A 24,693-nucleotide genomic window follows, 5' to 3' on the forward strand; every position below is an offset into this window, starting at 1 on the left:
GCCACTGAGGCGTGGCTGGTGAGATGGCATTACCAGCCGGTGAGCCACAAGTGTGCCCACAATGGCAAGAGGGTGGCTTTCAAGTGTGTGCAGTTGGAACCCTATTTCCCTAGGACTACACCACCTTTCTACACCTGGGTTAACAATTCCTTTTGATGTTCTTGGAGAGTATTTTCCTATAATAGACATGAAAGGGCTCTAAAGGGGGAGTTTAATTTCATTTTTAAGCGGCTAGCTTTAAAATGAACAATAAGAAGTCAGTCTGGAGCCAGCAAAATGGCTCAGCAAGTAAAAACACTTGTCACAAAGACTGACAAACCTGGGTTCCTGAGTTCAATCCCAGGGACTGTGGGGCATGGAAAAGAAAAATCAATACCACACGTTGTACTCTTGTCTCCAGATGTGTGCGCACACACACACACACACAAGCACTAAATAAACAAAATTTTTTTTAAAGCATACTACATTTCTATCCAACAGCTTAAGTAAATGGCATGGCAAGAAATTCCATATGTAAAATAAGCAAGGAGATATACAATAGTTTGGAATATAAAGAAATATCAAGGGCTGGAGAGATGGCTTAGAGGTTAAGAACACTGCCTGTTCCTCCAAAGGTCCTGAGTTCAATTCCCAGCAACCACATGGTGGCTCACAACCATCTATAATGAGATCTGGTGCCCTCTTCTGGCGGGCAGGTGGGCATGCAGGCAAGAACACTGTATACTTAAAAAATAAATAAAATCTTTAAAAAAAAAAAAGAAATATCAAAATTGTTTGTATTCTATAAAGGGAAAAATAAATCACAGCACTATACAGAGGAGCCATAAGTCCAGTATGGAAACTTAGAGGCCCTGGGACCTCCTACAGAGGCAAGCAGTGCTGTGAGGACATCTTCTTCCCAAAATATGAAGCTTATCATGTAGTCCACAGCTTCACTTTGGATTAAGTAATGAATCTCAGAGTTACTAAAGAATAGCAACCCATCATCCCACCAGAAAGAAGGCTTTGCAAGGCTGGCTGGGTGGCACAGTGGTGGGGCACCAAGGCAGGCTGGGTGGCACAATGGTGGGGCACCAAAGCAGGCTGGGTGGCACAGTGGTGGGGCACCAAGGCAGGCTGGGTGGCACAGTGGTGGGGCACCAAGGCAGGCTGGGTGGCACAGTGGTGGGGCACCAAGGCAGGCTGGGTGGCACAGTGGTGGGGCACCAAGGCAGGCTGGGTAGCACAGTGGTGGGGCACCAAGGCTGGCTGGGTGGCATAATGGTGGGGCACCTGGTGGAGTGCCCAGCATGAGCACATCCCCATACGAGCAAACAACCAAACAAAAAAGACTTATACGACCAGTTACTAAATAACCCACAATAGATAAAGCATCACAGTGCTGGAGAAAGGAAAAAAGGAAGATCAGTAGGAAGAAGTAAGAAACTCAAAATGTAGTCAGGTGTTGGTGACGCACTTGGGAGGCTGAGGCAGGCGGATCTCTGAATTGAAAACCAGCCTCATCTACACAGCAAATTCAAGGACAGCCAGGGTTACCCAGAGAAACCCTGTCTCAAAAAAAAAAAAAGAAAGTTTTAAAATGTGTACCAAGCCAAGCAGATAAAACTTCAAGGCAAAGGAAAAAAGAGAGGGTGAGAAAGGCTTAAATAAAACAGGAATTTGATAAATTATAGTAAAACAGATAGCTAGAGACTCAGTTACAGCCATTGCATGAAGCAATAAATTACAAAGGTTAATTTTTTTTTTTTTTGAGACAGAGTTTCTCTGTGTAGCCCTGGCTATCCTGGACTAGCATTGTAGACCAGGCTGGCCTCGAACTCACAGAGGTTCGAGATTAAAGGCTGGGATTAAAGGTGTGAGCCACCACCACCTGGCTTACAGAGGTAATTTTATGAAGGAGGCAGAGGTAGGCTTCAAGGCCAGCCTGGTCTACATAGTGAGTACAAGATAGCCAGAGATACACAGTGAAACCCTGTCTCCATCCCACCTAATGCTCCAAAGGGGGGGGGGAATATATATATACACACACACACACACACACACATGATCATTTAAATAAATAATCCAGATCTTTCTATGTCAGAGAGGGAATTAAGATACATTGCAGATAACCCCTGATCGCATTCATGTCCTGTCCAGTGATTGACATCTACAAAACCAGCCTCCGGCACACCCACATGAGAGCCAGAGAACACAATTTTTCTGTAGCAGTGTAAGCGGGGGAAACTGTAAACATCAGTAGGCAATTCACAGTGATTCCAAGAGAGCCGCTGTCGGCTAGGAGCTGCCATGACCAGTTCCCTCAGACCAGCTGTCTCATCTCACAAAACCTCACCACAGGAATCTTGGGAGAGTTGCAGGGCCACGGTGAGAGGACACCTGCCATCCATAAGGTACTGCCAGTTGAATATGGCAGACTTCAGAGCACATATGGCTTGAGACACACAAAATATACATCTCCCACAGGCAAAAAAAAAAAAAAAAAGTCAAGAAGTGGGGCTGGAGAGGTGGTGGTCCAGTAGTTAGCGCATAGGCAGCCCCATGGAGGCTCATAACCATCTGTAACTCCAGTTGAGGGGGGTCTGATGCCACCTTCTGGTCACCGTTGGTACTGCATGCACACAGAGCACCATACCACACCCTACCACCACCACCACCCAATTTTTTTTTATCTTTTTTTTTTTTTAAAGTCAAGAGTGATGGATAGCAAAGTTATCAGCCTAGAGAGGAGGGTGGAGAAAGCAGGGCTGTGTCTTGTTCTCTTCGTAGTACTCCTCTGTGTGGCTTGAGAAATTCTTTTTCAAATTTTAGTAGCAATCTTTGAACTTTTAAAACAGTATCAGGATTGGGCTGGAGTTCAATGTTAGAGCACTTGCCTAGCTTGTGAAGGGCCTAAGCTCAGTCCCTCCTGCCTCAAAATAAGTAAGCCAAAAGTGGGAAAATGCTGTATCCACAGGATGGACTGGGCTGCGCATCATTCAAAGTCTTGACGTGTGAGGCTTAAGAGCACGGAGGAAAGACACCATGCCAGAGGAGAAGCAGTCAAGTCTGCTCTCCGTTTTTATAAAATGACCACTGGCATTGCGTGCTGGCTAGTTTTATGTCAACCTGACACAAACTACAGTCATCTGAGAGGAGGGAATCTAGACTGGAAGAAAAAAAAAAAGCTTCCAGGGCTGCAGAGATGGCTCAGAGGTTAAGGGCACTGACGGCTCCTCCAGAGGGTCCTGAGTTCAATTCCCAGCAACCACATGCTGGCTCACAACCATCTATATAACACAACCTGAAGCCCTCTTCTGGCCTGCAGATATACATGTAAACCACTGTATAAATAAAAAAAAAGTCTTTAAAAAAAAAAGTTAAAAAAAAAAAAACTTCCGTAAGACCAGGCTGTAGGCAAGCCTGTAGTGTATTTTCTTAATTAGTGACTGTTGAAGTTGGACCCCACCCATGGTGGGTGGTGCCACCCCTGGGCTGGTGGCCCTGGGTTCTATAAGGAGGCAGGCTGAACAAGCCATGAGGAGCAAGGCAGTAAGCAGCACCCCCCATGGCCTCGGCATCAGCTCCTGCCTCCTGTTTTGAGTTCCTATCCTGGCTTCCTTCAGTGACAAACTGTGAAATGGGAAGATAAGTCAAATAAACCCTTTCCTCCCCAAATTGCTGCCAGTCCTGGTGTTTCATCAGAGCAACAGTAACCCTAGCTAGGACACGTTGATTTTCAGGAGTCCAGAAAGCCGAAGTACAATTACCAATAGTAAATATATACTGTTTGTAATCAGAAAAATAAACATTTTAGGCATTTAGCACTATATACTAGAGAATGATACAATACTAACATAAAGAAGTAAAAAGAAAATGGGCTTATGAGACGGTTTCACGGTAGAAGGGGAGAACCACCGCCTCTGTGTCCCGTGACCTCCGTATGTGCATCACTTCCATATGTGCCTCATGGCACACACACTCACAACCGAATGCTATCCATAACACTGAGGTAGAATCTACACTGTATTTTTATTTCTAAGAAACTGCAACACGACATAATGACAGCAGGGAACTTTCTCATTAGAAAGACACAAAGACACAGAAACTGCACAAAGCCATCACGTCACCTTGCTGTAATAGGAAATGGCCTCTTTGTATTTGTCAATTATGTCCTCGGGGCTGAGGCAGTTCTTGGCCCGTCCAATCTCAGTGCTGGTGTCAGGATTTATGCCATTGGTGGTGAGGGCACCTGCAGACAGAGAAAAAAAACAGTTATTTGCTTTTCCCTCTTTGTCCCTCATTTCTTTAAAGAGGAGTGAGTGTGCAGGAGCTAAGACCTAAGCGCATGCTGATGAAACCTAAACCCCATCCAAAGTCTTCCGATTATCGGCTGGCTGTAATGGTCTCGCCGTGGCAGCATCGCATGCAGTGTTAACTAACTCTGATGGGCTTCCCTCCCTGTGAAGATTTTCCATTAAAGACCATGAAACGTATTACATACAAGAACCATGTGGACCAGCAGGACCCAGGGACCACACTGGGGCCTCAAAGAAGGGAAAATGCATAGCCACTTCCTGAGCCGGATAGCGGCCAAGAAAATAACTTGAAAGTGCTAGCTGCCTCTCCATGGCTGTCGTTTTCTATTTCTGGCCAACCCTTGCCACCAAGCTCACACAGGGAGGGGGCTGTGGAGGACTCCATCTTCAGAACAGAAGTAACTGCAGAGAGAAATCCAACTGGGAGAAGTTAAGATGGAAGTCTTTGATGTCACAGAACACTCACAAACTACCTGCTTAAGCCTTGCTGGCTGAACTCCTAAGCCACGTGTTTGTCTCACAGACAAGGGCATCTCCCGAAACCCCCCTTCCTGGCTGGCAGCTCGGTGACTGTTTCTAACCACACAGGGCCAGGATGCGCTCTGCACGGCGCCCCAGGCACCACGTGGTAGCCAGGCTCTCTAACCCAGGCCGGTTGCCTCATCTGCATGCTTTCACTCTCTAGGTCTGTAAACCGCCTCGTGCGTGTTTTGGAACAAGACAGAAGAATGATGAGCAGCTAGGTATGTGGAAAGATGGTTGAGAGATGATACAAGCGAAGCTAGGAGACGCTACAAAATGGAGAGAGGAAAAAGGCATCTTGTACACAATCCTCTTCCGATAAAAAGGGAAAGAACTTTAGCAGAGAGCCATGAGGAGGTAGGAGGAAAAAAGATACCTCAGATCCATCCTTTGTAAGAACTAGATTCAAATCCACCAGGGCCAGAGTCGAAAGACTTGGGCACTGGCAGACCCAGGCATTGCCTAGGAGCGGAGTTCAAGAGGATGCATTCATGTCTGGGGCAAGTGCACCTGCTGTTGAGCTAGGGGAAGCCAGCACCTACAGGGGAGCACTGAGCTGGGTGCTCCAGCAGGTAGGGCAAAGCCTGGAGGAGCCAGGGCTCACCCAGCTCTCAAGGTGATGGAGCCACTGCCTCTAAAGCTGGGCCTGAGGCCTGGCCCTGACCACAGCGCTGTGTCTCCAGCTCTGTGTGTGCCTATTATTTTTCTGTCATGTGTCCTGCACGAATTAATATTTAATATATGACCAGGGGTCTTACTGAAGTGTTTTATTGGTCCTAACAAAATTCCTGAGTCTTATTGAGTTGGAGACAAATGCATGGGGAAGGGGAAAGAGAGGCTTTCATTGTTCACAGGGGGCCACGTCTCTTCTCTAGCCCAGAAACACGATGGGGAAAGTCTCCAGACACTTTCCCTTTTGTAAGGAAGGAAGACATGAGTTGCCCTGCTTCCCTGAGTGGACGGCTTCATTTAGTACAAGGCTGGAGGGTACATTTCATACGTAGTAACCACATTGTCTATAAGGAACCAGAGCCTAGCTCTGCAAAGCGTCCAGTGGACCAAGCTGATTTCCTTTCACCCGATAAATGAATAACAAGGTAAAAATACTCGCACACAGAAGACCTGATCTCTCCTGGCATCTACTGTTTTGACAGCCCACACCTAACGTGATTGTAAGGTGTGACAGTGAGACACAGTCCTCAGGACCCAAACCTCTAGCTGACAAGGTGGAAAATCAATTCCATGGGCTGCTGAGAACCCAGGCTAGAAGAAATGCAAGGGGTATTAGAGGTGACACATGACAAAGACTCAGCCAGGCAGTCCTTGAATCATTCACAAAATAGCCGAGAATCCTTGCTTTGCAAGATTGTATGCAAAGTTCAATCCTGGAAACCCAGGCAGATACATCCATGTAAAAAGAAGAATAAATCAAAGACAAGCAAAGCTACACAGAGAGCAGCCACACATCAGCAGAGTCAAGTAGCACTGTAACCCAGCCACAGCCACCTGTGGCAAGAGACCAAGTGGTCATGCCCCAAAGCTAGTAACACACAAAGCCAAGTCTGCCACAAAGGTACTATTGCCTCACCCCCTGGAGGACATGTAGGAAATTGGGGCACATACAGCCTGTACACTAAGGTGAACAGTTGGTGGCACATATGTAAGATGTGCAGAGTAAACAAAAGCAATACATCAATGCCCAAGTCCTTTGACTGTGTGCTATGGTGGCCTTGACACTGGAAAGTGCCCCTGACAGACTAGGATGGTGGTAGTCTGCAGTTCACTCTTTCAAAGCTCTGAGAACACTGAGAGAGAGACAGTATGACTAAGATACTTTCCTTGATAAGATTTGTACATTTTTAGGTATTTTAAATGAAGGGTTAAAAAAAATTAGAATTCTGGGGCTGGTGAGATGGCTCCTCCATTGAACCCAAGAACCTCATTTTGATCCCACATGGTAGAGAGAGAGACGTGACTCCCACTGACTGACTTCCACATGCACCCTGGGACTACTGTGCACCAACACACCAAATAAATAACTCAACGAGGAGAGTGAGTGGCCCCTCACTGTTGGTACAGGGCCGATTAGAGAGGAGTCTCAGCACCGCACGTTCTCCAGCTTTAGTGACACCTTGCTGGGTCCCCATTAAAGGACAAGTGTAGTGCGAGAACATACATCTCTTTCCCACCCCAGGAAATAAACACACACATTGGGAAGAGCCTGAAGATCGATCATCAAAGGAATTAGAAGTAAGTTGCCCGGGGCAGAAATACTGAGAGGGCTGTGGTTTTCAAGTAAACTGGAAGACGACAAAGGGTGAATTGCAGAAATCTCACAACAGAAAGAAAATGGGATTGTCCCGTCCATGATGGGAGGACACACAGACATTGCCCTGCGGCAGAGCAGAGCTTCCCCTCAGTACCCAGCAAAGTTCCCAGACTCTGGGCCACAAGAGGGTCTCACCACGTGCAAATGAGCTGAAGTTGCACATATGTTCTCCCCACCACCACAGCAGGAAATTTGGGGGATTCATTAAAAACGTGGAAATTAAAGACCAAATACCCAGATATACATCTCAATGGGAAATGAAAACATAATTCCAATCAAATGAAAATAAAAGCATAGTATACCAAAAAATAAGATGCCATAAACAAGCTCAGTAGAAGGCCATGGATTTGCTGGAGCTGGAGTTACAGGCAACTGTAAGTAACCTGAGGTGGGTGTGGTAACCAAACCCAGGACCTCCACCAGAGCAGTCTGTGCTCTTAACTGCTAAACCATCTCTCCAGCCCTGGAAGATGTAATATTCTTTAGGTGACAGTACCTAATGCACCCAGTGTTGGTCTACAGACTCTGAATAATCGCTATTAAAATCCCAGCAGATTCTTTTCAGAAATTGACTATCTATCCCTAAAATTCATATGGAAATTCAAGCGACACCCTCCCCCGCAAAAAAGAAACACACAACCTCAAATAAAAATACAAGTGGGTAGTGAGTAACTTTTAAATCTATTTTACTTTTTATTCCTTTTTAAACTTCTACAGTGAGGAGACTAGAGAGATGGCTCAGCAGTTAAGAGCACTGGCTGTTCTTCCAGGGAACTGGGTTCAATTCTCAGCACCCACATGGCACCTAAAAACTGTCTGTAACTCCAAGATCTGATACCCTCACACAGACATATATGCAGGCAAAATATCAATGCACATAAAATAAAAATAAATAATTTTTTTAAAAAGTTCCACAATGAACATGGTTTTGATAATAAGTCATGTTTAAAAATATATAAATAACCCTTGAAATAATTATAAAGAGGTAAGTAAATGCCTAGTCAAAACAAACAAACAAACTTGGGCTGGAGAGATGGTTCAGAGGTTAAGAGCACTGGCTGCTCTTCCAAAGGTCCTGAGTTCAATTCCCAGCAACCACATGGGGGCTCACAACCACCTATAATGAGATATGGTGCCCTCTTCTGGCATGAAGGTGTATATGCAGGCAGAACACTGTATCCATAATAAAGACACGGTAGCACACACCTTTAATCCCAGCACTCAGGAGGGCAGAGGCAGGCAGATCACTGTGAATTCGAGGCCAGCCTGGTCTACAAAGTGACTCCAAAACAGCCAAGGATACACAGAGAGACCCTGTCTCATAAACCAAACAAAAACAAAAGAAAAAAAAAGTATAAATGAATAAATCTTTTTTTTTTTAATCTTAAGCATGTAGCTAAGCTCTCATAAACTGAAAACAGAAGTCACAGGCACATCACACGCCTTGGGGAGTTCATATAAGATACCATCCAATCTAACACACTATGCAAGCCTTTTCAGAGGCTCTCCTTCTGTAACCAAGAAGCAAAGAGAGCCACATTTGAGAACCAACCCCACCAACCATATGCAGAGGAAAGGCCTGGAAAGACCTAGAAAGCCCGACACTGGACAAGCTCAACAGGACGATGTGAAATCTTTTCTGCAGAGTTCCACACATAAGCCAGGATAAACTCGGACAAACTGCGCTGGACCCAGGGATGCCTTTTAAATAGAATTCTAAAGGCAGACCATCTGAAAAGCTACAGAATGCTCTGAGAAACAGAGTGAAATACACAGACACAGGGGTGACAGCTCCCCCAGCCCTGGTCCCGCAGACATGCCTTTGTTTACAGTAGAGTGCGACACACTTTAACCCAGAAAGAACATCTTAATTGAGCCAAGAAATCAATAGTCCTCTCCTCTTGTCAAATCTAATTAATGAATCTCCTCTGCTCAAACTGGTAACGAGCCTCAGTGTGGGCTTCGGGAAGCTTCTGCCGTCAGATCACAGGCTTGGCCATGCGACCTGGCCCCTGTGTGGTTAAGCACAGACAGCCCCATCAACGCTGCCTTTGGGAACACCTTGGTCTCACTCAGCTGCTGCAAGACAAAGTGGCACTGCGCCGATCCAGGGTTTTGCTAGCCATGTGTCTGATGAGCGACATGTACCTAGAACATAACAAGAACGGGCTGCAGCTCAGTAATTAACAGACAGCCGAGAGAAGCCCTTTCCCAGAGCAGGTATGCCAGTGGCCAGTGTGCTTTGAAAAGGCTGTAGGAGAAACTGTAGGAGAAACTCCAGCACCCTGAGTCCCAAGAGCAGTGAGGCACCCACTGTTTACCCATCGGGAGTGAGGAAGGTGATGCCTGCTGTGGCAGACACAGAGGGACAAACTCGCAAAGGTTTCTGGGACTAGAGAACTATCTGGTAGTTTCTCTTTTTTTTTTTTTTTTTTAATATTTATTTATTATGTATACAGCACTCTTCCTGCAGGCCAGAAGAGGGCACCAGATCTCACTATGGATGGTTGTGAGCCACCATGTGGTTGCTGGGAATTGAACTCAGGACCTTTGGAAGATCAGCCAGCAGAAGCTGCTTTTAGCCTCTGAGCCATCTCTCCAGCCCTGGTAGTTTCTCAAGAAGGTAGACACCAATGGTTGTCTGACCCGGCTTCTCCACTCCCCAGATTTCTGTATGCATCAGAGAATTTAAAACATATACACACAAAAACATCCACGATGCTCATGGCAGCACTGTTTTTAAAAGCCACAGAGTAGGTTCAAGCAGGCTAGTGGCTGACAGACTAGAAAAACAAAATGAGGCACGTTGACAGGCCTGTGTAACACATCACAGTGATGGGAAGTCCTGAGCAGTGCTACAAGGATGGACCTTCAAAACATTAAGTCAAAGAAGCCAGTCCCAAAAGACACAGTTTGTGAGATGCAAGCGGGACACAGAGGCCAGCCTGGAGAGAGAAAGTAAACTGGCGCTGAGGGAGCCCAGGGGAGGATGGGTAACAGAAGGGACTGGGAGCCACGTGACTGCGTGACTGCAGAGGGTGTGGGAGCTGAAAGTCCTACAGTGGCCTGCTGTGCTTGTTTGTAGACTTGTTTTGAAGCTGCTTTTAAAAATTAAGCAGTGTAGCCGGGCGTGGTGGCACAGCCTTTAATCCCAGCACTCAGGAGGCAGAGGCAGGCAGATCACTGTGAGTTCGAGGCCAGCCTGGTCTACAAAGTGAGTCCAGGACAGCCAAGGCTACAGAGAGACCCTGTCTCGAAAAAAAAAAAAAAAAAAAAATTTAAGCAGTGTTCTTACCTGAGTGCATATTGCTAGGTTGTGTTTGGTTTGATTTGGTTTGGTTTGGTTTGGTTTTTGGTTTTTGGTTTTTGGTTTTCTTTTCATTTTCTTTTGTTGTCATTGGAAGAGGGCACCAACCTCAGCACCAAAGTGAGACAAGCAAGAGAGCAGAATGAAATTAGCCGAAGACTTCGGCGTGGAGGTACTTGTTGGATGTGCATACCATGTTAAGAGCAAGAAAGAGCTTTGAGAAAGGAATCCTCGCATTTAAAACATAGAGCAAGAATTGACAAGTCTGTCTGCCCCTCTGAAGGAGAAGGCCCTCTGCTCTTAATTAGCAGTGACACGAACACCCAGAGCCAAAGGAAGCAGAAAGATCCCGAGCTAGCCTCCTCTGGGGAAAAACAATAGCTCTCTCCACGTGATGATCAAACCTCAGAGCGAGTGGCTGGACTCTAAGATGGCTCTGTGCAAGCGGCTTCTCTGTGAAGCAAGGGCTGAGCCTCCGCCTCTTGCCTGTCGCCCTTGGTGAGTCCGGCCCAGGCTGCTCTCACTTAGGATGGCTGCACAGATGCCCCCCACCCCCCAGTGGTGCCGCTGACTGGCAGCTGCATCTTCAGCTGGTGGCTCTGCCAACCACAGGCTCTGACATGGTCCTAAGTGATCATTGTCACAGCCATATTCCAGCCCACATATGCTCCGAGCTCTGCAAACTCAACCACAGAACTTCATTCTCAACATTTTCACAAATAACACGCACATCCTTCCCTACTTCAACAAAAGTTTGACTTTTAGAAGTCGTTCTAATTTGTCTCCTACTTCTCCTACAAGTATGGTTAACACAATAAAATTCAGTATTTCACAGCAGGCTCTATTAGCCAGTTAGGGCTCAGGAATATTGAAGCATTCAACATTCATTTCATTCTTGGTTGGCTTGTTTGTTTTCTTTCAGTTTCATGCACGTGTATGTGCCTGTGCGTGTGCATGTGCGTGTGTATGTGTGTGTGTGTGTGTGTGTTGTGCGGTGTGTGCACAGGTGCATGCAGGCACCAGCAGAGTCCAGAAGCAGATTTCAGAGCCCCTAAAGCTGGAGTTACAGGCATTTGTGAGAGATCCAACACGGTTGCTGGGAACCAAATTCGGTCCCCCTGCAAAAGCAGGAAGCACTCTTAAGCACTAGGCCATCTCTCCGGGTTGGTTGGTTGGTTTTGTTTGAGGGGTACATTTTATTTGTGAGACAGGGCTATGAGACACAGCTGAAGCTGACTCCTTCCTCAGCCTCCTGTGTATGGATGAAATCACAGGTGTGTATGCCACCACTCCTGGCTTGTCAACCTAACTGTCACAAGCACAGAAGGTCACTGGCTCCTGTCACAAGAAGCCCTGCCCTTGTGCTGCTTTTTCTTCAGAAAGCAAACAAAACATTGCAAGCATCTGGGTCCTCTGTGCTTTTCACAAGCCGTACTGGGAAGCTGGGCAGCACAGAGACAGCCACGAACCGGAAAGGAACAAGTGTGCTGGAGGTTGACTCCACGCTGAACCTAGCCACGCACGAGATGAAAACGGCCAGCTGGAGTTCGGGACACCAATGCCTGGTTGGTATTCTTCGAAGGAAGGCATCTGCTACTGCACTGTTACCTACTCAGCCACTGCTTCTAATTAAGCCAAAATTAATTGAACTCATCATGAAATAATTAAGCACAGTAACAAAACAAGCTTCTGTCGGATTAATGACAGAAAGTTAAGAAGGGAGAGAAAAGCCCAATACTGTGAAAAAGGGAAAAAAAAGCAAGATTTCTTAGGAATACATTAGGAGGCTGAGGCAGGAGGATTGCCATTAATTCAAGACCAGCCTGAACTACATAGGAAGACCTATCTCAATAATAATAATGATGATGATGATGATGATGATGATGATGATGATGTCTATTAAAAATGAGCAGAAGCCAGGCACAATGGCACATTGTCTGTAATCCCAACACTCATGAGAAGCAGAGGCAGGCAGATCACCGTGAGTTCGAGGCCAGCCTGCTCTACAAAGTGAGTCCAGGACAGCCAAGGCTACACCGAGAAACCCTGTCTCAAAGAAAAGAAAAAGCAACGGAAAATGAAATCACTGTGGAAAGGAGCATAGGCCATAGGCTCAGAGCGAAGCCATTACCATGGAGGGATTCAAAATCAACAGCATAGGCATGCTCAGTGCATTCCAAGAATTCAAGGCTCGATTCTCCCGAGTCATTCGCTTCACCATGCCAGGGGGAAATTGCTCCTCTCCACCAGACGACATGAAGCAGTAGGGCACCCCATCAAACAAGGACCAAACAATGATCAGGCTTGCCACAGTTCTGATTTAAAGTTACTTAAATCAGAACGTCCCAAAGACCACAATCCAGAAGCAGAAACCATTCATTCACAACACCATGAAAACAAGCACTTAAAAAAAAAATAATAATTAATCATAACCAAAGGAGACTAAGCACGCAGATCATGTACCTGGGTCAATGAGGACCTCTTGCGCCCCTGGAAGAAAGAACAGATCACGGTCTTTTATTTGGAAAACAAAACCACTTTCAAAGATAACCAGCAGAACACATTTTACAGTTTGCATAAACCCTGAGAGGCCTGAGATGCTAGCAGCTACCGTGGCGCAACTGCGAGCAACAGTATGGCAGGCATAGGGCTTTCCTGCTTCCGTGGGGAAAACAGAAGATGTACTGTTAATCCTGTCGTGAACAGAGAGGAAAGTGTCCCCTACGCCTTCCTGCTCTCTAAACTCAGGCTCTGCAGGCTCCTTAAACAAGACCCTAATTTCACCAATAAACCGATAACAAGAGGAACTTTTTTTCCCCAAATATATGTGAGAACTCCTGACTGAGGCATCAAAGGCCTCAGAAGGAAATATGGTAATATAATAATCCCCCCCCCCCGAGAGAGAGAGAGAGAGAGAGAGAGAGAGAGAGAGAGAGAGAGAAAGAAATAAAATCTCACACACACATACACTCACTCACTCACACAGAAATGAATTATGAATTATAGGACACTTATCAAAACTAAGGATTTGCAATGTTTGGAGGTAGTTTATGCTGAAGATGCAGCTCAGTTGGTAGAGTGCTTGCCTAGTATACACCTAGTATACACAAAGCCCTGGGTTCGATTCCCATCACTGCATAAACTGGGCATGGCGGCACAGGTCAGTAATTCCAGCACTCAGAGGAAAGAATCAGGAGGTCACAATCATCCCTGGCTACACAGTAAGTTTGACGTAAGACTGGGATACACATGACACTGTCTCAAAGTGAGTGACGGAAGCTGGAAAGATGGCTCAGCCATTAGGAGTACTGCTGTGGCAGAGGACCAAGAATCAGGTCCTGGCACCCACACTATGCAGTGTACCCCCGACCTATAACTCCAGCTCTAGGGAATCCAGTGCCCTCTTCTGGTCTCTGAGAGCACTTGTATGCCCATGGTACATCCATGCACACACACACACACACACACACACACACACACACACACACACAAATAAAATAAATAAATAATTTTTTAAATGGAGGGGGGAGATAAAAGGGAGGGAAAAGGAGCTTTGTAGTGAGTTTACACACGAAACAATTAGTCCCACTATTCTCAAGAAGCCGGGAAAGCATCCCTTATCTGCCAAGCTACCCAGATGTCAGTGAGGGCCAAGCAGTCTCTCTGCAGAAGGTAAAGTCCCATTACAGCAAAGCACACCCGTGAGCTCCCAGGCTCAAGACTCACGCTCATCAATAGCTATTGTCATTTCTAAGCAGTTTTAGATTCCAAAAGGTGGATCCCAACGGCCTATTATCTTTTTGACAGCTTATTTGCTCCACTATGGAAAGAATAAACCCCACAGTTATGGTGCTACAGCTAACAGCTATGATGTGTATAACAACCTTTACACACACACACACACACACACACACACACACACACACACACACTTTCTCTGTCACACATGGAGGCCAGAGGTCAACCCCGTATGCCATGCCTCATGAGAGAGCCACCAAGTCTTGTGTTGTTTTCTTTTTTGAGACAGGATCTCAAAACTAATTAACTGCCTATGGCTTGCCAATTAGGTTAGGCAGACCCAACAATCCACCTGTCTGCTTCCCAGCTTTGAGATGCCAGTACACACCACCATACCCACTGGGTCTGGAGACAGAAGTGAGGTCCTTGTGCTCGTGTGGCACTCTACTAACGGAGTCATCTCTCCAGCTGCTTTATCTTTCAGTAATGGTGTAGGATGTGTGTATGTGTACTATTGTACATGTACATATGCATGTGGTGTGCTAGTATGTTGCATGTGTACATGCATGTATGTACAAAGACCAGAGGTTAACATTGGGTGTCTTTCTCCTCCTCATTTTTTGATGTAGGGTCTCTAACAGAACTTGTAAGCCTCCCAGTATAGCTACAATGGCTGGCCAGCAAGTGACAGAGACTCACCTGTCTCCACCCTTGAGCACTGGGGTTACAGGCGCAGCCACTGTAGGGACCTGAGCACTGGTCTCTGTGCTTTCTCAGAAAGCACTTTACCAGTGGAGTTCTCTCCCAGGTCCTTTGTAGGGTTTTGTTTTGTTTAGATGGTGTTTTACTAAATAGTCTAGTTGTGGCTTGAACTTATAATCCTCGGGCCTTCCTCAGCCTCTCAAGTACTAACGTTTACAGGCAGGCACGCCACGATGGGCTTCCATGTTTTATAGTAATGAGGAGAGGAGAAATATTGCTGGGTATTGAACACTGAACAGATGGCTTCATGCAGGCTAGGCAAGCATTCTATCTCAGATCTGGCAGCCCTCTGTTTTAGGAATCCACCATTAAAACAAGAAACATGGGCTGGAGAGATGGCTCAGTGGTTAAGGGCACTGGATGCTCTCCCAGAGGTCCTGAGTTCAATTCCCAGCAACTACATACATGGTGGCTCACAACCATCTAGAATGTAATTTGGCGCCCTCTTCTGGACTGAAGGTATATATGCAGACAGAGCATTCATATACATTAAATAAATAAATAAATCTTTAAAACAAGAAACATGAAGGTGCTTTGGACCACATACAGAGCCTGAGTCTTCCCTCTCTCCTAGAAAGGCCTCAGAGTGCTCTGCTCGTCTGTCAGGGGAGACCCTATGACCCAAAGCTTCCTGGGCTGGGTCAGTCTGTCCACAAGTGGGAAACAGAAGTAGGTGCCCACTGTGCTGTGTCCTGTGGTTCATGGAGAACATGGCTTTGCAGTAACAGAGGGGACATCTGACTGCCTTCCTGCCTACTCTTGTCTCATTTCTCAACAGTTTGGTGGAGGGGGCCAGAAAACAGGAGCATTGTTATTGGACCAACATACAGTCATCAACAAACAATGGCCAAGCCCCAGGCAGATGGACAGACAAGAAGCTAGGCCTGGGCTGTGGCCCAACAGAAGCATTTGCCCAGTACACATAAGAAGCTGGGTTCCAGGCATGGTGGCACACGCCTTAAATCCCAGCACTCGGGAGGCAGAGGCAGGAGGATCGCTGTGAGTTCGAGGCCAGCTTGGTCTACAAAGCAATGCCAGGACAGCCAAAGCTAACAGAGAGAAAACAAAAAAGGAGCTGGGTTCCACTTACAGAGCTGCAAGACCCAAGTGCAAGAATAGGAGTAATCTCGGGGGCTGGAGAGATGGCTCAGCAGTTAGGAGCACTGACTGCTCTTCCAAAGGATCCAGGACATGCAAGGCTACACAGAGAAACCCTGTCTTGAAAACCAAAACCAACCAAACAAATAAAAGCAGGAAGCTGTTAGTCCCAGCACTACGGAGGTAGAGGCAGGTGGATCGCTGTGAGTTTGAGGCCAGCCTGGTCTACAAAGCAAGTCCAGGACAGCCAAGGTTACACAGAGAAACCTTGTCTTGAGAGAAAAAAAAAAAGCAGGAAGCTAAAAAAGAATGTCACCAGATCTCAACTGGACTCGATTTGTAGACCAGGCTATCCTCGAATTCACAGTGATCCACCTGCCTCTGCCTCCCTGAGTGTTGTAATTAAAGGCCACCATGCCCAGGTCAGCTTCTCACTTTCAATATGCCTCCTTTTAATTGGCTTATTGAGGGTGGGTGGCCAGACCTGACTTGGGACATAAGGTGTGACCCACAAACCTAATGCGTGTAGCTGAGCACAGCCCATCCACGCAACCACCTCCGCTGGACTGGAAGGCAAGATCTTCTCCTGACCCTAGATGGTGCTTGCTAATAAGAATAGGAGCTGGGAGGGGAATTTAGAGCCTGGTCAGCAGCCTCCTTCTCATCTGTAAGGTGCCGCAGAGCTGTGATGTCATAGCTAACTGGTGCCTAACACTCAAGAGAAAGCCCAGTTTCACTGCCATTCAGACAGCATGCCTGTAATCTTCACTCTGAGCTGACAAGAGAAAAATAACACAGAACCAGAAGACTTTTTCCAGGTATGCAGTGGGTGCCAGTCTGAAGCATCATATGAAGAAATCATGTTCAAGGAACATGGTTTGGGTCCTCTTGTACCAGTGGGAAAAATAAGGGTTTCAAAAATAATCGGTGCATAATTAAAAAAAGATTTATACTCAACTAACTTATTAGTCCAAATTAGATAGGCCTGGCTGTAGTATCTAATTTCAAAGTATCATTTAAATTCATCTAAGTTTAAAGTTTTGTAAGAGATGTTAATTCTGTAGGTTCCAGACATTATATGCAGTAAATTATTTTGTAAACTTAAATAAATAAATAAAGATTGAAAGAAAATTTGAAAAAATAAATAAATAAATAAAAATAAAAATAATCGGTGCAACAGCGCCACCTATGGAACGTCCTGCAGGAATCCTCCCAGGGTCTGCGAGACAGAGGCATCCTTAGAAACTAGGATCTAGATGCTCACAGACCACAGGTGAAGTTCAGCTAGCACAGGCTCTGGTCAGCTTCAAGGAAGGCTGCACTGCTCAACAGCTAACATGGGTGGCACCAGATGTCAGCAAAAGAGACAGGCTCACAGAGGACAGTCTAAGAGCAGGAAGGGGCCTGAGAACTGCTTCTTCTTGCTATCAGTTGCAAAACTTTCTCCCAGTCTTTGCATTTTTCCCAAAAGCATCTGAGGGGGTAGGAGAGATGGTCCAGAGGTAGAGAGCCAGTTGCTGCTCCTGCAGAGGATTAAAGGTTAATTCCAAGAACCCACTTCCAGTGCCTCACAGCTGCAACTCTCAGGGACCCAATGCTCCCATCTAACTGCCAAAGATACCCTCGCACGTGTGTGTAGATACACCCAGACTCACGAATAGAAAGCATTGTAATTAGGGGGCTGAAGAGATAGCTTAGCGGTTAAGAGCACCAGCTGATCTTCCAGAGGTCTTGAGTTCAATTCCCAGGAACCACAGGTTGGCTCACAACCATCAATATTGGGATCTGGTGCTGGACATGCCTGGGTAGGACTTTCTTGATTGTGTTAACTGAGGTAGGACCTGGCTAAACCATTGGGGAAAGTGAACTGACCATGATGGGTCCTTTCTCTCTGCTTCTTAATTATGAATACAATGTGACTGTATCCCCCTCTCCAAGAGGGGCTGCCACCTGGAATTATGAACTAAAATAAACCCTTCCCTCCTACATTGCTTTTGTTGGAGTATATTATCATAGCAAGTAGACAAAAAAAAAAAAAAAGAACTTGTCTCTGTCATCATGTGTGTGTGTGTTTGTGTGCTCTCTCGAGGGCATGTGTATGTGTGTATGTGTGTGTATGTGTGCGCACGCTCTCTCGAGGGCATGTGAGTGTATGTGCATGCATGTGTACAAGTGTGCATGCATGTGTGCGTGTGTGTGTGTGTGTGTGTGTGTGTGTGTGTGTGTGTGTGTGTGACAAAGGACACCTTGTGAAAGTCAGTCCTTTCCTCCTACCATGTGACTTGCATGGCTCAAACTTGAGCTACCAGGCTCGGTGGCAAGATTTTTACCCACTGGACCAAACCCCTAGCCCTTCAGTTATCTTTTTAAACAAGATGTTACTCTATTACCAGGCTGGCCTAGAACTCACTATGTATTTTAAGCAGGCCTCGGACTCATGGGGATCCTCCTGTCTCAGCACCTTGAGGTTAAACAACTTGGTCCCAACCACATGTAACAAAACAAGCATTTGGATTTCTGCTCTTCTGTGGCTTAAGAGGAAGCTGGGTGCTCAATACAGGAAATACACAGGGAAATGCTTAAATGTTCGGCCTGTCTGAGTAAGGCAAGGCCGACACTACACACCAGGCAGTCTGGAGATTAGAATGTGAAATAAGAGGGCACATCTGTCCCCCAGATCCAGCCTGTTGGTGAGCTGAAGGCCACTCTGGTCTGCAGCTGTTGGTCTCCTTGACCTCCTGGCCTTCCAGCTGTCATCTGAGTATTTAAAGGTATAGGCTGTCTTCAACAATGGAAAACTCCAACATTTTCACACAAAGCAAGGCTAAAGGAAGCCGTTTCTCTTGAGCTGTGGAGCAAGTAGTTCTTCGGTTGTTTAAGCTTCCTGTACTCATACCCCGAAAGGGAACAAGATGAAAAGTCACACTGTTACCCTCAAGGCCTCCCGCTCATGGTCACAGCAGGGCAGGCAGGGCCAGCACGCGGACAGCCTGGGAGCTAAGAGTGAGACTCCCGCAGGCTGTGCTCTCACAGCAGGGCCTGCAGCTACACCCAGCACACAGCCCAGCCCCTGGGGACACTGGAAACCTAGAAAGCAAGAGCGGATCCCTCCCTCCTCTCAGGATCACCTGTCCTGCTCCCTGTCCTCTCGGATAGAGACAAGCATAAAGGGCCTTCATCTAAGCAGGAACCGGCTCACCCAGCAGCTTCCGCATGCACTACAATGGGTGACAATAGAATCACCCTGGTCCCCTCCCCCTCCCTTCTGACTTGGTAACTGCTGGGGACTGAAGTTTGCTGAGAAAGCCACGCCTCCTTTCAAGATTCCCCAGACTGACTAACTACTTCCATGACTGTAGAGTTTGGTTGTGACAGATCAAGAACCAAAATCATAGCCGGGCGTGGTGGCACACGCCTTTAATCCCAGCACTCGGGAGGCAGAGGCAGGCGGATCGCTGTGAGTTCGAGGCCAGCCTGATCTACAAAGGGAGCCCAGGACAGCCAAAGCTACACAGAGAGACCCTGTCTTGAAAAACAGAAACAAACAAACCAAAAAAAAAAAAAAGAACCAAAATTGTCTTGGGCTCCTTCTAGCACCTTAACAGTCATTCCTTGTCCACGTCTGCGCTAATATTCCGTGCCTATCTCCTGGTGTATTAACTAGCAGACCCCCTACCTCCCACCAACCTGAAAGCTATGAATGTCACTGGCTGCCTACAGCACAGACTTCCCTGCTCTGCTGTAAGCCCCCTAACTGATGTCCCCACCAATGCATCTGATGTGTGCACTTGCTTACGGCTGCCTTTGGTTCTGGGACCATAAAGAGTTTGTGTAACCATGTCCATGGTGGAAAAATATCACTTGGGACAAGCTGAGTCTCTGTTCCTGGCCCATAACCACTCATATTTGGTTCAGAATAAACTGTCTCCTTTGGGCCAGGAATAGTGACGCATGCCTTTGATCCAGCACTCAGGAGACAGAGGCAAGCGGATCTCTGTGAGTTTGAGGCCAGCCTGGTCTACAAAGTAAGTTCCAGGACACCCTGAAACTACACAGAGAAACCCTGTCTCAAAAAACAAAAAACCAAAGAAACAAAAAATCAATTAATTAAAATTAAAAATAAACTGTCTCCTTCCTTTACTCTTACTCTAGAGTAAGAGCTGTATTTTGCAATGACACTACTTTGTCCCCATTTAGGAGAAAACGTGACTTACTCTTTATTGAAATTTCCTAAAAATCTCATAGGCCAAAAAGTAGCTTTGGCTTTGAGTTACCTCACCAGCTGCCTAGCCGCTGAACTGTAACCAGTAATGTGCTAAGGATGAGAAGTTCCCTGAGCATTTGTGGGTCTCCTCATCCAGAGAAGTCTTTGCCTTTCACTGGAAGAAAACATCAGGAAACCAAGCTTAGATAGCTAGGAAAATGTCCATGAAACAGGAAGTGTCTGTGGCCCCTGCATCAGCAGTTAGGACTGACTCCAGAAACCAGTGCTACCCATCACACGGGTACCCAAGTCCACTCTGCCAGGGAATTTCAGCAAGGGTCCAGAAATCAGTGATCACTGTATGCAAACCTCCCAGCGCCAGTATGGCCGATGAGGCAGAAGCAAACGTCTCCTCTGAGATTTCAGACTGCACAGAATCCTCCAGCCTAGAAACATTCATCAGGCCTAATGGGAAGGCAAAGGCAGCATAGCTCGCTTGCTCCTCTCCTCAGGGACTTCAGTGGGTGCAGGCTGGAGAGAGGAAGGCTCACCTGGACGGTGTCTGTTGGCTGCTTCTGAGGGAAGCGAGCTGCCTTGGAGTCTCCGAGCCCCCGTCTTGCCGCCAGTTCCTCCGGGATAGTGGTAAATGACGGAGGCTGAACACAGCCCTTCCAGGGCAGCTGCGCAGTGAAGAGAAGCAACGATGGTCAGTGCAGTCAGCCTGCGGGAGCTAAGAATGACTGAAGCAGTCAGCTTATTTGAAAATACCAATTTTCCAAAAACAGAGTTTACCCTAAAGAGCTAGGCCCATGCCTTTGGTCCCAGCACTTAAAGGATCCAGGAGGAAAAGAGGCAAGTAGATCTCTGTAGGTCTCATAGAAAAGAGGGGGGAAAAAGTCACTAGTTTTACAACACACACCACCCATCTTTTGTAGGCCATGTCAGGGCAGATAACATGATGGCCTCAGTGAGTACACAGGGAAATCATCATTTTCTCACTTATTAATAGGACCGTCATTTTTAGGGTTCTTTTTGTTTGGTTTGGTACATTTATTTATTTAATGCAGTAGAGATAAGGGCATGTGCCATAGTGTGCTTGTCAAAGTCAGAGGACAATTTAGGAGATTTAGTTCTCCCCACTTCCACTATGTGGGTACTGGGAATTGAACTCAGGTCATCAGGCTTGGCAGCAGGTGCCTTTACCCAGAGCCCTGAGGGACCAGCAGTTTTGCACATATTATATTACAGGTGCTGTGCCAGAGTATGAAGCTGCAGAGCCATGAAGCAGGTAGTATGCTGGGTTAGAAACATTTAACAGTAAGGGGGGGAGTGGGGGGGGCGGCAGGAATTGCACAGTGGTGATAGAATGTTTGACTAGGAAGTGTGAGGCTCCATCCTAGACAGCAGAGTGAAGAGGAAGGGAAGAAGAAGAAAGAGGAAAGGGAAGGAGGGAGGGAGAAAAGGAGGGAGGGAGGAAGGGAGGGTTGAGGAGGAAGAGAGAGAAAAAAATGAGAGAGGGAAGGAGGGAGGAAGGAAAGGAAGGAAGGAAGGAAGGAAGGAAGGAAGGAAGGAAGGAATTAATTTAAAAGCAATACCTCTAAGCACGCCTTTAATCCCAGTACCCAGGACGCAGAGGCAGCAGGATCTCTGAGTCTGAGGCCAGCCTGGTCTATACATCAAATTCTAGAACAGCCAGGGCTATACAGAGAAAACAAAACAAAACGAAACAAAAAGTAATGTCTCTAGCCACCAGGTGTAGTGGCACACACCTGTAATCCCAGCACTCAGGAGGCAGAGACAGACGGATGGCTCTGAGTTCAAGGTCAGCCTGGTCTACAAAGGGAGTCCAGGACAGCCATGGCTACACAGAGAAACCCTGTCTCGAAAAGATAATAATAATAATAATAATAATAATAATAACAACAACAACAACAACAACACCTCTAAGGTAAGACTAAAATACCTTCCCCCATATGCTACATGCATCTACACCATATAGGATGGCAGCAGACACCCGTGGTACACATACTGTCCACCCAATTCTCTCAGTGGGGGTGACATCTTCACAGTCCCTAATATGTGTGCGGGAAGAGTGTGTGCTGGGGTGAAGAGGTGAGGGCGTGGGCAATGGCGGCCAAGCAGAAGAAAGCAGACACCTCCCACAGAGGACGCTGGTCAGGTGGAGAGTAAGCGGCAGGCATGCCAGGGAAATGACCCCACCAAGCACTTGACAGGCACCGCCTGCTTCACTCCTTGGCCTTTCTTAGCGCCGTTTCCTCATAGTCAAATACCAGTGGACACACCCACTTATGGACTCATCTGGTCAGTCTTACCCCCCAGCCACAGGAAGTCGTTCACTGAGCGCAGGAGCTCCACAGACATGTGGTAGTGCACCAGGGCGTCCTGCAGCATCCCAGCCTGGAGGCACAAGTCCCCGACGTGCTTCCGCATGCGCCCTTGGCACCGCTTCTTGTAATGTCTAGAAGGTAAAAATCGAGGGAAATGCCTTGTTATTGCTGCCCCTCCCAGGCGCAGGGCTGCACGTGATGCAAGTTTCTACTGCTAACAGATGCTGAGGAGGCGGTGTTAGGCTCTAAGGTTGGAAGCCAGCAGAGGTCATTGCCAGTCATGTGAGCTGCAGGGACCCTGGCCTCAAAGCTGTGCTGCCACACAGTTTTTCAAAGCAGTCTGTAGATAAGACTCCTACTACCTAGTCAGGCGCTGCTACAGCCGGGGCCTTCTTCTCAGATAGCTCCAATTTTAACATTATCACAGAGTGTATGTCTCGGCTTTTATATAAGTCAGTGATTTCCCCCCATTTAACCTCAGCCCTCCATAGAAAAGAATCCATAGAAAGAGACGGGATGTTATCAGTGGCCAGCTATCTGTCTAGGGCTCTTTAAACATTAGCGAGGGAGGGCCATGGACCAATGCACAACACGGAGCAGGCTTACCCTCTGAAAACACTAAGCCTTTGGATATTAGCCAGCTTCAAAGATGTGATTCTTTTAAAAGAGCAAACGGCCCCTGTGTTAAGTGGAAGCAATTCTTGTCATGAATGAGCCACTACAGGAGTGGGGAAGGTCCTGTGTAAATCAAAAGGACTGGCAGATCCTGACAGGAAATGAAGCCCTGTCTGGCCCTATGCTATCAGTCCCGGCTGCCTCACTGACTACTTCACCTCTCTACCATCAGAACTAAGGCATGCCTGCGCAGAGAATGCGGAGAGGACGCGTCAGCTTCTGCTAGCTTACTCCCTGGCCACGGGGCTGCCATCAGAATGGCCCTGCTAACAGGCAACACTGCATTGAGCTGTCCTTGCATCCTCAGGTGACAAAGCCACTCCGAGGTCTCCAGGATGGTCTTTTTGGCCTTCCCCCCAAAGATGCCACCAGTCCCCTCAGACCCTTCCCAAAGCATAACGTAGTATGTCCCTCTCCTACCTCAGCCCCCTCCCCAAAGATCCCCAGCACAGATGGGGCTGGGGGGGGGGTGCCTCCACCACTAGCTCTGTCGTCTCCTGGCCAGGCCCTCCATCCTTCCACTGCAGGACAGGGCAAGGGCAGCTGAGAATGTTCCGCCGGAACACTACCCCAAGCCTAGCCCCAAGCCAACAGGAAGACATGTCACTGTGGGGACTGGAGATGGCTCAGCGCTTGCTATTCTCCCAGGTAACCTGCGTTCCGTTCCCAGCCCCCACATGCAACTGTCTGTAACTGGAGCTCCAGGGGGATCCAACACTGTCTTCTCCCTCCACAGGCACTGTACACACTTGGTGCACGGATATGCATGTAGGCAAAATAGTCATAAAATAAAAGTAAGCAAATCTTTCTTTCTAATTCCTCTGTAGCGCTGGGCCTGTAGTTCAGTGGTAGAGCACATGTTTTGCATAGGAACACGGGGGGAAGCCATAGGGTCCATCCCTGGTGCCACAAAGCAAGTGCAGAAGTGTCCTGTTTGTTCATGTGCGTTCTCTGGAGCCAATCTTTCCATATGGGTCTACAGAAGGGACAGGACAAGAGACGAAAATCTGACCCATCCTCACCCTGCTTGGGGCCTTGCTCCTGAGGATGGCCTCACCTGTCTCCTGCCAGCACTGCCACCCAACTTGCTCCGCACAAGCTCCCGCCTGCCGTCCACCGCCAGAGCCCAGCTGACTCACAGCTGGCCACAGCAGGACTTTCACAATCAGGATGGACAGACCCTCTACATACACAGCGCCTTTAGGACACAGCCAGCTGCCGCAAGAGCTCATAATGCTCGTACCCGCTATTGGGGCTCATCCCATTGCCAGCTTCCAAAGGGCTCCCCAGATCAGCTCATCTAGTTCTGAGGTTCTACACACGACTCAACTCCTCTAGCTGCAAGCCCGGAGCATCTCTTGACTGCACCTGCCACCCCCTCCAGCCGCTAACCGCCCGCGGTCCACCCAGAT

The 24,693-nt window shown here is 47.4% G+C and overlaps 1 protein-coding gene across 1 annotated transcript in view; it reads right to left on the reverse strand.

The window, feature by feature from the left end:
- The window catches only part of TRAPPC9 (trafficking protein particle complex subunit 9), a 445,876-nt gene that overhangs the window by 413,363 nt on the left and 7,820 nt on the right, over nucleotides 1-24,693 (reverse strand). Inside the window, exons 3-6 of the mRNA XM_084803051.1 lie at nucleotides 22,592-22,737; nucleotides 20,810-20,938; nucleotides 12,920-12,946; nucleotides 4,110-4,231 (exon numbers count right to left, since the gene is read on the reverse strand). Coding sequence (XP_084659177.1) covers nucleotides 4,110-4,231; nucleotides 12,920-12,946; nucleotides 20,810-20,938; nucleotides 22,592-22,737 — 424 coding nt within the window. The remainder of the gene's footprint in view (nucleotides 1-4,109; nucleotides 4,232-12,919; nucleotides 12,947-20,809; nucleotides 20,939-22,591; nucleotides 22,738-24,693) is intronic.

The sequence above is a fragment of the Acomys minous genome, assembly GCF_964271855.1.
Source record: "Acomys minous genome assembly, chromosome: 12".
NCBI classification, from domain to species: domain Eukaryota; kingdom Metazoa; phylum Chordata; class Mammalia; order Rodentia; family Muridae; genus Acomys; species Acomys minous.